General features: G+C 38.2%; 1 protein-coding gene across 3 annotated transcripts; it reads left to right on the top strand.

Annotated features, from left to right (window-relative positions):
• uspl1 (ubiquitin specific peptidase like 1) lies at nucleotides 1-12,071 on the top strand. 3 transcript variants are annotated; one of them, XM_067397689.1, is made up of 9 exons: nucleotides 1-110; nucleotides 1,126-1,277; nucleotides 1,545-1,667; nucleotides 3,735-4,395; nucleotides 7,883-7,993; nucleotides 8,081-8,210; nucleotides 8,342-8,467; nucleotides 8,707-8,867; nucleotides 9,634-12,070. In XM_067397689.1, exons 2-9 carry the CDS (start codon nucleotides 1,158-1,160, stop codon nucleotides 10,941-10,943), a joined length of 2,742 nt encoding a protein of 913 aa, XP_067253790.1. In that variant the 5' UTR covers nucleotides 1-110; nucleotides 1,126-1,157; the 3' UTR covers nucleotides 10,944-12,070. The 3 variants fall into 3 exon arrangements, with proteins under 3 accessions (XP_067253790.1, XP_067253791.1, XP_067253792.1); XM_067397690.1 differs by having other exon boundaries at nucleotides 7-1,277; nucleotides 9,634-12,071; XM_067397691.1 differs by lacking the exon at nucleotides 1,126-1,277 and having other exon boundaries at nucleotides 8-110; nucleotides 9,634-12,071.
• Nucleotides 12,072-12,649: the final 578 nt, after the last annotated feature.

Raw genomic sequence — 12,649 nt, 5'->3', positions numbered from 1 at the left:
GTACGACTGAGCGCATGCACATGGAAATGTCTCCTACCGGCGTGCTGGAACTACCTAATGCGTGCATGAAATCTTGTTTGGAAATTCAGAACGTTCGATCCGGGTTCGAGGTATGTGTTGGTGCAGATGATGTGCGCCTCGGGAATCTGTTGTGAATGTAATCTTTTAGGTTTAGGCGATCTGCTTGTCATCTCAGCGCACCGTTGCCGTGGTTGTTGGCGCCTGATATTGGCCAACAAAGATACATATTTAAATATCTAAGACTTTGTATGCATTTGTATATGATATTCTATCATAATGGGGCAGTTATATTGTATATACAGTCTTGTGTATTCGATATTACAGCTACTTTTATCCACAAAGTCAAATGTCAGTAAGAAAACAGTTATAAAAGATCGATTGCTTGCAAAACAATTGAGTTACTTGTCCGTATTTGCAATGCAGAACATGTTATTCATTCAGCATGCTGGTTAGGGTATGTTTTAAACCCGTAATATTAATCATTACACTTCCGTCACTGATTCAGTCGTCTACTTAACATATATTTGCATACTGAATTGTGATTGGCCTGAAAACAAGTCGCGCGCTGATTGTAAAGTAGCTAAACTAAGCAAATAATCACCATGAAATCAAAATGGACGATTCTTGTTTTGTTTTTGTTTTTTTTTATTGAATTTTTATTATAAATGTTTAACATGTTTGCATTCATTTTTTTAAAGGTAATGTGCCTTAATCTTTAATCAAAACAACACGCTCTTCCTCTTGTAACAACATCTCTTCTCTGATGACGTGTTTACTGGCGCGAGGGCGGGACAAGCTGTCACTCACATGAGATTGCAGCAATAGCAAACCACAATAATCCAATCAATTCCTGATGAACAAAATCAAGTCTCGCTCTACTTTTTTCTTGTTTGAAAAGCAGTTTTATTCAGATATACATCACAATAGGGAAGAAAAGACAATTGCAACTTCTGTTCTATCTTTACTTTAAACACTGTTCTCTTACTGACTGGCAAGCACTTGTATTTCCTTCAGTAAATGCGTATCTAGTTGTTTATTTTATGTGTATCAGCCTGGAATGGGTCAGTTGATGTCTCAGAAATTAAATATTGTTTTTCACTGCAGCGCGTTCAGGCGGTGAGCCAGGTGACACGGTTATGTCAAGTTTATGGCAGCAGGACTCATCAAAGAACGGAAACTTCAGTGGCGTGAAAATGAACGGCAAAGGCACTGGTATAGGGGCTCCGACCCCAGCAGTGGTGGGGTATTTGGGAAAAGTCAGTTATGCTCAGTTCTCTCCCTCTGTCACTCGTGCAAAGCTCCGCTGTCACCTTCAAAATTCTTTCTATATTGTATAGACAATTTTATTGATTTGATCCCCCACCTCAAACAGAGAAACAACACGGAAATCTGTGATGTAAAAGGCGAAAGTATAGTCATAAAAGCATTTCATTTGTGATCTGTACTCTGATTGTTTTGTAGTCTTCTATATTCTTTAATGAGTGTTGTTTCTGTGTTTTCTCATCTGTTTTTGTTTTTTTCAGTGTGAAGACAGAAATGCCTCACCTGGGAACTGTCCTTGGTGCTTGGCAAAAGGTCAGACAAATGCCCTCCGCTTTTATGCTCTCAACTTGGAGGAGACTGTCATGCTCTGTACAAATCCAGTGGTAAGGCAATTTATCCATTAACACTTGAGTTTCCATTACAAATGTTTCTTCTCTTGCTTATCAGGAAACATTGATATTTTAAGAGTGTGAATTTCACAAAACCTGTCGATAGGGTTGAGACAATAAATTGATTTGCGATACTGTGATTCTGGGTTGATTCTGATATTTTTTTTTTTATGTATCATAAGTCTCTCGAACCGATTCTGCACCTGTATATACGTGCACCTTGCTCATAATGCTTATATGATGCAAAAATAATTAAAACGCAGCCCACTGTGAGCACCATTGTAAATCGCTTCAACCTCTTCAAACTTTAAAATTTATTATTTTAAGTTTAAGTGGTGTGTGTGTAAGGAATTGGAAGCAAGCAGAGTACGGCTGTTTCTAAAGCACGTAGTGCCATCTGCTGTTAAAAACGAAGCTCAGAACCTCTCGAGAGAGGATTGTGATACATTGAGAAAATATCAGAGTTGATCATTGTATCACAAATCGATTTGTTGTCCCAGCCCTACCTGTCCACAATATATCTGCATCATTTCACTCTAAAATCAAAAGGGCGAAATGAGTTTTATTGAATAAAAAAATAATAATTTTATTTTTGCGTTGTGAAACTTAAGGCCCTTTCACACTAAGTGATACGAATGTGCAACCAGATGACGGTCTTGAATTGAAACCATAGATCCCTATGGAGCTATTCAGACCAGGCGTGATTAATCAAGGCACGACAGCGAGATTTTTTTTTTTTTTTTTTTTTTTTTCCGACCAGTGTGTTCATACTGCCAATCAACTTGCCCAGCAGGAGAGTTGAAATAAATTTTAAAGTGTTTCAAAGGTTCTGTGCCTCAGTGGATGCCCAATTTCCCTGCAAATGTCTTAATTGTTCTATGGTTGGTGCTATGCGCAGATATTTAAGTGATTCTTCTCAGTGGTCAAAGACGATTGGCCGATCAGCTGAATAGTGGGTTGCGCCACCTAGTATGCCGGTGTAAAATGCATTTTCGGTCAGTGCCACCTATCATGCTGGCGTGAGTTAATCAATCTTTTCGTGAAAGCATCATTTGTCATCACTTCGCTTTGTCTTGTCACGCTCGGTGTGAGAAGGCATTTACAATTCCAAAATACATTGTTAAAAATAAAGCATTTTAATTGTATTTTCACAGTAAGGTTTTGTTTGTTGTACTTTGTTTTATTTTTGCTGATTTTAATATAGAAAAAAAAAAGGTATTGAGAATCACCACTGAAAATCTTGTGACTCAAAAAATTAAGAGAAATACATGTGCTCATTACAGGGCTGGGACAATACATTGATTCTCAATTCGCAATACAAAGAATCTGGAGCGATTCTGATATTTTCCAATGTATTGCAATTCTCTCGAATCGATTCTGAGCTTAGTTTTTAACAGCAGATGGCACTACGTCCTTCAGAAAAAAACTTAATTTGCTTGCTTCTAGTTCCTTTATGCACACCACACAACCTAAAATAACCATTCATTAAGTTAGAAAAGGTTGAAGCGAATTACAAGGGTGTTCGCAGTGGGCTGTTTACATTAATCTCATGTCATAAAAGCATTCTGAGCCAAGGTGCAAGTATATTTAACCACTTGCATGACTCAGCCGAACGCACAATTGATGTCCAGCACTCTTCTTTGTGATCATTTTAGAGTGTGTGGTTAAAAACTAGCCTAGAGCGCCATATATTGTTAAAACTAAGCTCAGAATCGATTAATTGCATCGCGACTCAAGAATCGATGTATTGTCTCAGCCCTAGCACATTACAGTAACAATTTGCATTACAGTGACAGGGAAAATGTGCTTTTTTTTGTCATGAAAATGTTATATTAATGAATTTTACTAATTAAAGTTTACATTGCAAAAAAATATATTCTAAAATTAGGCTTTATTTACTTATATAACAAAATATAATGTGTCCTTTTTTTTTTTGGGTATGACTGTTTTAAATTTGGTAATATGATATGTCGTGTATTAGATGCTTGACTCATTTTAAAGACTGACTGAACAATGAAATGGTCATTTATATCTGTGATGTGTTTTTCTGTCACTTTGCAGTGTCTTTACCCTTTGGTTAGTAGATCTTTGGAAGATGTGCGCGCTGGTTTGTCTAAAGATGGATGCAAGAGGAAAATTTCTTCCCTGTCTGATGTTGATGATGCATCCTCTTCAAATAACCCTTCAAAGCGATCGAGAGAGGAGAAACTAGACATTTTGTCTGTTGTGTCTGAGCCATGTGATGCTGATGTCAATGACGCCACCCTTCCAAAAGATGCTGTTAAAACGCAAATGTTTAATGGTGAACAAACAATACTTGGAATGACTGTCTCTATTAATGGCACTGAGGAACAACATCCAAATGAGCTACCTGCTGCTACCCATGAGGATTTAGATTTGTGTGACAAGAAGGATATTTGTGTATCTAGTACTCAAGATGAGGATGAGGAGATCCTCGGAATGGATGTAGATATGGAATCATCAGAGCTGGTTCCTGTGCAACCACATTTCTTCTGGAAAAATGAGGACAACCTGTGTTGGTTGGATTCATTGTTGGTGATGCTTGTGTACTGCAAGACCATCAGAGAGACTCCATGTCAGAATGTAAAGCTAATAGACAAGTTGACATCAGTGCCGTGCAGCAACTCTGCTGTCTGGAACCTTTGCTCTACATATGATAAGACTTGTGCATATCTAAAAGCCAAGGAGCAACAGTGTGAAGGTAAGAAGAAAGCATTAAGTAAAGGGATCTTTTTGTGTTACCACATATTATATGCATTTATTAGGAATGTTATGAGAGTTTAATCTAAGATATTATATTACTTACATAGCATTACATTACACCTCATTACATTACACCTCAGGCATTCAGTGTCAACAGCATGTTAGTTCACTAGAAAACTCTAGAGGGAAGCATTTCGTATATGAACTATATTAGTCTATTCATTATATTTACTTAACCTGTTAGTAATGTCTTGATGATTTTATGTAAAAAGCTAATTGCTAAAAGCTAATCCCCCCAGCCCTACCGAACCCATACGGAACCGTGCCTTTAAAACCGAGGAACGTACCGAACCGTTATGTTTGTGTACTGTTAGGGGTGTATTATATATAATATTCTTATATATTTAAAGTGCCCCTATTATGCTATTTTAAAGGTTCCTAACATTGTCTTGGTGGTCTCCTGCAATAGTTACATCTAACTTCTCAAAGAGTCTGAAAATGGTTTGTCAAAGATTCAAATTCTGTTAATCTCTCCTTTTTTGAGAGCCTACTTTGCTCTGATTAGACAGATGGCCCAGTCTGTTGTGATTGGTCTAACACTTAATAGAGCATTTTGGAACCTAAACGCCCTTTGCTATATCTGAATTTCATCTCCCTCAGCTTCCTCAGTGCTTGATACACAGTGATACGAACAGTAACGATGTTGTCGGTTTTACTGTATCAATTCCAGTGCAGCGACTCATCCTGTTGAAGTGCATGCAAAGTGGATTTGCAGCACAGAAAACAGCGTCTTATTGACATGTCAACAACACAAACCAAACTCTTCCAGACCACAGCTTCAACTAGAGTATTTGAGGGTGTTTGTGGGCAGCCAATGATGCATATATTTTTACATAGTACAGAAAGTGAGACTGGAATTGCTGACGGCTCATTTCGCAGTTCACAATCAATTCCTTTTTTTAGGGGACAACTTTATTTGTCATGCACTTTGATCTTTAAAACTTTGCAGATTTACTCTGCAAAAATTATATACTAATAGACTATCATTTTTAATATAGCTGCAAGCAGCAATTAAGGGGCCAAGCACAACAGAAGTAAACAAGGAAGCTAGCAACAGACCAACAATGTTAGAATCGACTATGATAGCAACTGAGACAAAGACACTGCATGTCAGTTTTGAAGTCCATCAGACCAACAGTACTGTAGTTAGAGCCAATTTCAAGTTTTATTAAATTAACACTAGCACTACCGGAATTCTATAACTACTAGAACTGCCAATAGCGGTCATTTTGACTGTTCATACCAGACAGCAGTGAATGTCATTTTTGTCATGTTATATTTACTTCAAAGCTTCTATGGTCATGTTTTATGAAAAATGTGGGGTAATTTAAGCATACATAATATAATATGTTCGTGATATTATTGTGTAAGAGCTACTAGACCTCCCACAAAAGTGCATGCCGCAATTTGCTTTACGCAATTTGCATCCGGCAAGCTGGAGATCAAAGTTTTTCACCGCAGTTAAAATGTTGTTCTTGAAAGTCAAAATGTCAACAAATATAAAATGAAGCAGAATATTTCGTTAGATAAAAACATATTGTGAATTTTGGAAATGATTACATCTGTCTTTATTCAATACATTTTGACTTTTGGAGTTTACAATGCTTTAGCATTATCGGAAATGTTTGGACCACACGAATCGGGAACAATTTTATGCAGCCTCTAATGAAATCTAGAATGAATAAATATTATTATTTTTTGGAATTATCTCTGAATCACTCTCAGAATCAGTGTCAGACGAACTGTCAAGAGACATCGCTCTCTGCTCCTCCATCAGACTCTGCATCATCAATGTTCTCAAGCAAGGATAAAACCTCAGTGACAGTCATTTTCTTTCTTGTTGCCATTTTGACGGTAAAGCTAAGTTTTAGCTTAGCAAAAGCATACAAAACTGCCAGAGAAAGGTTTCTAGGCAACAGCTAGGCAACAGCTACGCACATCTTTAACGGCGGAAAAATGTTAAAATAAAATTTACATTAATTTAAGAAAAGTCATGGAACTGTAGTTATATGGGTTTTATTTCAACAAAGTTATTACATTGCAAATCTTTAAAACGGTCAAAATGACTGCCTTGGTAGTTCTAGTGTTAAAGCACCACCAAGTTGCAGTCTCACCGCTTTTTCTGTGTCTCCTCAGAATGCCCCCATGCATAAGCGCAGGGGTTCCCAACCACATTCCTGGAGCCTCCCAACCACATTCCTGTAGCCCCCCCAACACTGCATGTTTTCCATGTCTCCTTAATTAAACACACCTGATTCAGATCATCAGCTCATTAGTCCAGATTCCTTAACTGAAATGGGTGTGTCAGACAAAGGAGACATGCAAAATGTGCAATATTGTGGGGGCTACAGGAACATGGCTGGGAACTACTGCATAAGCATGTCAAATTTGGTGAAAAATCTGACTTGACAAATTTATTTGTATGAACATATAAAAAACCCCACACCTGACTTTGATTACATTTTTTTTTGCCATTTACTATCAAAATTTTGACATTTGGCCATTAGCATTGTCAACAACCTATGTTTCCGATTTTCCTACGGTGGTTTTGTCTCGTTTAGACTAATGGTAAGATATTTGTGAATGTTGTTTAAATGCTAAATCACAACATTGCATTAACCATAAGGCATTACTCTGCAAGGATTCAGGAATCCAAGGAGATGACTCCCGTGAAAATAATTCAACCTCATCCAAAGTTATAAGCATGTAAATAAACATGTAAATTTTTTCCAAAACTTCTCAGACTCCTTTAGGGCATTGTGTTGACCCATACCGAGTTTCCAAATGAAACGTTCATGCGTTTGTAAAATACAGCATTTTACTACAAAAATGCAAAATGGCAGATTTGGGAAAATTGGATATCATTCAACTTGGCATGACACCCCAAATCTAACAAGACCACTTTTATGTTTTTTTTGGACAAATCATTCAGAAGTTGGAAGCAAACATAGCCATTTTTCACATCTCCGGATCATTAGGTGGCGCTGCACAGCATGTAACCTCAGGTCATGCTTGTGATGTCATGGACCAAGTTTGGTCTGAATACGATAAAGCATTGAGGAGATGGAGCTTTACATCTATTTGACATTAATTTAGAGACACCAAAATCAGTGTGGTTAATGTTGGGACTGTCCTCTTTCAGCGTGCCAAATTTATTTCGTAACTTTCCCGCAAGCAGTTCTGTGGGCTGCCATAGACATCCAGAGCGAAAGAAGAACGCCGCCAACTGATATAATAGGTGCCTACGCACCTAGGGTGCTTGGCCCCTAATAAGAACGCTAACGTATACAATAAGAGCCTACGCACTTATGGTGCTTGGCCCCTAATAATCAAATTAAATTTAACTAAAAATTTACTAAAAAATCTTTTATTAAGAGGTTGGCATTTATATGCATATGTTGAGCTTACCTGTTTTTCTCTTGCAGATAAGGTAACCAGAGTCCCTGCTGATGTCCTGGCTGAGGCAGAACGGCGGCTGTCTGAGCTCCGTCTGTCACTCTTCAAACTCATTCAGCCTACACTGAAGTGTGAAATTGGTAAGAACATCTACTCATAAAACGATTTTATATCGATGTGTTGCTTGCCATTTGTATTGAGTGGTCATTTGTCTGTCTGTCATGTAGGTCAGCAGGAAACACCTGTGTTTGCGCTCCCTCTCCTTCTACGGTCAGACAAGTGGGCTCAGGATCTTTTCCAGCATACTGTCCGTTGGGAATTTAAGTGCACTTCATGTAGTTATACTGTAAGCGACAGGTAAGGATTTAGCCATTTAATTTAAAATAATTTGTATTTGGTGATTAAAGTTTTTGAATAAGTAGACAATTGTTTTGGTGTCAAGCACACACACACATGTACTGTAACACAACCCTCCTTTTATCTTGCAGTGTTGAGAAGACTCTTACAACGTTCACTCAGATTCTGAATGATTGGCACCCATTAAAAGCCATTCACCGCACTCAGTGCAATAACTGCAACCGGAAAAACCAGAGGAGGAAAATGGTGCTTGAAAGGTAAGAGTTGGAATAACTATAAATTTCCTTATTTCTTTTTTCCTGATCATCCCCTTGCTTCATCACAATTGAATATCGTTAGCCTCATAGCATAATTGCCTACGTCATTTTTTTGGCCAAATTGTGATATCTGCCTTTGAAATATGATCTGGGAAATTATGCTATGAGGCTAACGATATTTGGAACTCTGTTGGTCTTTGTGGCTGATTAATAATTGTGTTTATGTTAATTTTTTGCAGGTTGTCCTCTGTGTTTGCACTGCACTTTGTAGAGGGCTTGCCCAGGAAAGACCTCTCTAAATACTCGTTCGAGTTCCAGGACGTGCACTACAATGTTAGCACTGTTATTCAGTACAATAAACATCTTCAGCACTTTGTCACTTGGATCCGTCAGAGCAATGGTGAGTCTCCATTTTGATTCTGTGAGTTTTGCCTTTACCGATGTATGATTTTCCGTTTTCTTTTTTTTTTTTTTGCCATTTACTATTCGAAGGGAAAAAAATCTCTCCCCACTAATGTAAACTATAATTAATAGTAAATAAGCTCCTCTCTGGTGTATTTCATAGCTAACCAACAAACTGTGAACATTGGATAACTTTTCTGACGTAAATGCTTTTTGACATTGTTCAAAACCAGTTTTATTGAGATGTGATACCATTGAGTAAGTTTTACTGTATCTTTCAACATACCTTCTGATGTTCATGCATGTTTTTTTCGTGCTATTTCTTGTTAAAGTGGAAGAGATGAGTCGCACTGTCAAAACGCCATATATATTGTTTGAATTTCGTGATAAGAAACAAATTCTGTCTATTTTTAAGTAACAAAGCACAAAGCTCTTTGCGATTATTGGATGAGAGGTGCAATAAATAAATTATGACTTGTGTAGGGAAAAAAATTGGAAAAACTATGGACCTGACAACCCTGGCTTGATCTACAAATGATTCATAGGGTCAGATAGAGCTGCTGCTTTGAAAGCCCTAAATTCAATACAAGAGAGATTTTCTTCACACACAGTATGAGTTGCAATCAAACACTTTTCCACCCACTTTTGATTGACAGTATATAATCGGCCCTGATCAATCGGCCGATAGTGAAAATAATTGCTTTTATCAGCCGATACATCAGTGCATCTCTAGTTAATTTACATGTCTGTTTTCTGTCTTAAAGGCTCATGGCTGGAACTAGATGATTTGAAACACCCTTACTGCATGACCCACAAGAGGTTTTCATTCCCTGCCAATGAAATTCACATTATTTTCTGGGAGGCAGACTCCACTAAAGATGAAGCTTCAGAGGTTTGCTCACTGACAGCTCCCTCGGCGGTCACAAATGTTGATAATAAACACCCGCACGAACTGTCAGACTCTGTAGCCGATGACACGTGTGTCATTAACGCGCTCACTGTGGGAGACTCCACTGCTGCCAGCACTCTGGATGCGTCCATTGGAAGCACCACATTACTGGACACATTTGAGGGTCTGTCACATACGGACATTGTGACCCTCACTCTGGTTGATGTGAACGGAGCCACTGAGGATGTCAAGATTCCCCAGAGCCCAGCCGTCAAGCCAGCCACTCTCCCTAGTCTTCCAGTAGCATCTAGTTTGTCTTCTAAGACGTCTATATCCAGTTGTCAACCTTCAAACCCTCCAAAACCTCAAACCCCTGTGGCCAGTCCAGTAGTGATGAGATCATCAGAGACTACAAACGTACATGCACCACCACTACTGATGTCCTCGCTACTTCAACGGCATCCATCCCTCCATTCTACACCAGTGAGACTTCCTCCCCCTGCTCCAAAACCAAAACCCATTCTGAAATGTGACAACGAAGCTCTACCAGCAAAGCCGGCCGACATGTTTTGTGGCTTCATAACCAAGAAATCGCTAAATTCAAGTGCCGTGAATGCTGCTGTAGCGCCTCAACACAAACCAGTCACTCTTCCTGGTGGCATGATGTGTCCGCCTGTTAAGAGAACTCCAAGCCTTTCAGCAGACCAGCAGCCCATTAACACTACAGAAGCCCTCAGGCTAAAGCTAATGAAAAAGCTCAAGGCCAAGAAAAAGAAACTGGCCAAGCTAAACCAGCTTCTGGGAAGCAAAGGAGAAGCTGCACCCAGACCGGACAGCACAGCCCTCTCGTCGCCCTACTCCGTCACCTCCAGTACCTCGGCTTACGACAGCCCGGCATATGACCAGTTCTTCGCTGAGCTTTTGTCACCTGTGACGACCGCCAGTAACCTCTCACCTGACAGCACAGGTCTCATGGAGATGTTGAACAATGGCCAGAATGGCGAGACTACAATTGGAAGCGCACAGCAAAATTCTTCAGTAGCAACTGTGGTTCCAGAAGCAACTTTAACCTACCCATCTTCTACAAATGACTCCATGTTGACTTTCGATGAATATATACATTCAGGGATGGGCCAAACTGCCATTGAGAACACCGATTTTAATGGCTTAGATATATTTTTCTGATTAAGTAAAGCTTTTAGACTTTAAAAATCACGACATTGGTCTGTTGTCTCAAGTTAAGAACTGTTCTTTGTAGTTTTGTATTGGGAAAGGAAGACTTTTGTTAGGAAAGCATGTGGTTCATCATCAGTTAATTGAAATCAGTTTATATTTTGCCTGATCTACTTGAAGTCTAAAGAACATTAAATGGCGCAGTGTACGCAATGTTTGAAGATCAAATTATGAACAATATACTTTTGTAAAGTTTTGTACAGCATTGTACAGTTGTCTGTTTATTCATGTTTTTTTGAGTTGTCTTTTTTTATGGTTATTTAAACAGTTCATATTAAATGCTCTCAAACTGAATACAGTGTGGTTATCGGCATATAATTTTGCTTAGGTGTTAAAGTGCCTCACAATAATTCTATATGGAATTCCTCCAATTGTTTTTTAATTTGATCATGGCTTTTCCAGTGTTAATACACAATTTTATGTGTGGGTGTGTATGTGTGTGTATCGCCGGCCCTCGAGTCCTAGCTGAGCCAGAAGGCCTTTCTGAGTGGAGTTTGCATGTTTTCCCTGTGTCGGAGTGGGTTTCCCACACAATCCAAAAACATGCAGCATGTGAATTGGAGATGTTAAATTGTCCGTATATGTTTATGTGAGTCCCAAGCCATGTAATTGGGAGGGTTGGAAAAAAACAAAGAAATGCAAAGAAATTTAATATGTATAATTTTGCAGTGTAAATTTGCCAGTAATTAACTGGCAGCAGCTTCACCTGCAAAGTACTGTTTTTACAGTTTGTTTTACTGTAAAAAAAAAAAAAAAAAAAAGTCCTGTGATTTATATGTAAAATACTGGCAGCACAGTTGTACTAAATTAAAACTTAATTCACTTCACTTGCAGAAACTGCCTGCCATCAAAAAGCCAGTTGCCATTCAAGTTTATAAACTAATACAGTGTAAGGATATTAAAACTGAGCTTTTTTCATTTCAATTGTCTAAGAAAAATTAAAGTGCATAAAATTGTAAAAAACAAATGTATTAAAACATCATTTTAATTTAATTAACAAACTGCAATCACTGCATCAGCAATTACACAATTACTGCTTTTAAAGAAAGCAATTTGCAGTGTAACATCAGAGTGTTTTGGTCTTCTTCTGGACTGAAGCATAGGCTCTACTCTCCAGCACAATGGTAACCATACAGAACTGAGACAACAGAAACCCTTCAAATTCCTCTATAACAACATTAAACACAAACTGATCACCCCTATATCATTATGTGTAAAAACATAAAATAACACCAGTTTAAACATTTATTCTCCTGATCAGCCATTGAGTTTGCATACATTTTTTGCAATGTGACTTCACACTAATTTTACAATAAACTACCAGCAGCATGTTTGCCAATATATAAAGTTTTTCTACCGTTTCCATGCTTTAAACTTAATTTACAGTTAATTACTGTTAAAATACATTTCACTGATGTGTCTTTTTGGCCTGGTTTCACAGATGGGGCTTAAATTAAGCCAGGATTAGGCCTTAGTTCAATTAGGGTATTTAGATAGCTTTTATAAACATACCTTAGAAAAAAACATTACTGGTGCGCACCTTGAGACAAAACAATGGCAGTGTTTTAAGATATGTAAGTACAAGTTGCTTTCAGTTAAAACAGCTCAAACATCTCTAGGACTAGCTTAAGCCTTGTCTGTGAAACCGGGGGTAAATC

The sequence above is a fragment of the Chanodichthys erythropterus genome, chromosome 10, assembly GCF_024489055.1.
Source record: "Chanodichthys erythropterus isolate Z2021 chromosome 10, ASM2448905v1, whole genome shotgun sequence".
Lineage (NCBI taxonomy): Eukaryota > Metazoa > Chordata > Actinopteri > Cypriniformes > Xenocyprididae > Chanodichthys > Chanodichthys erythropterus.
Note: the sequence above shows the minus strand (reverse complement) of the source record. Positions and strands in the feature narration are given on the sequence as shown.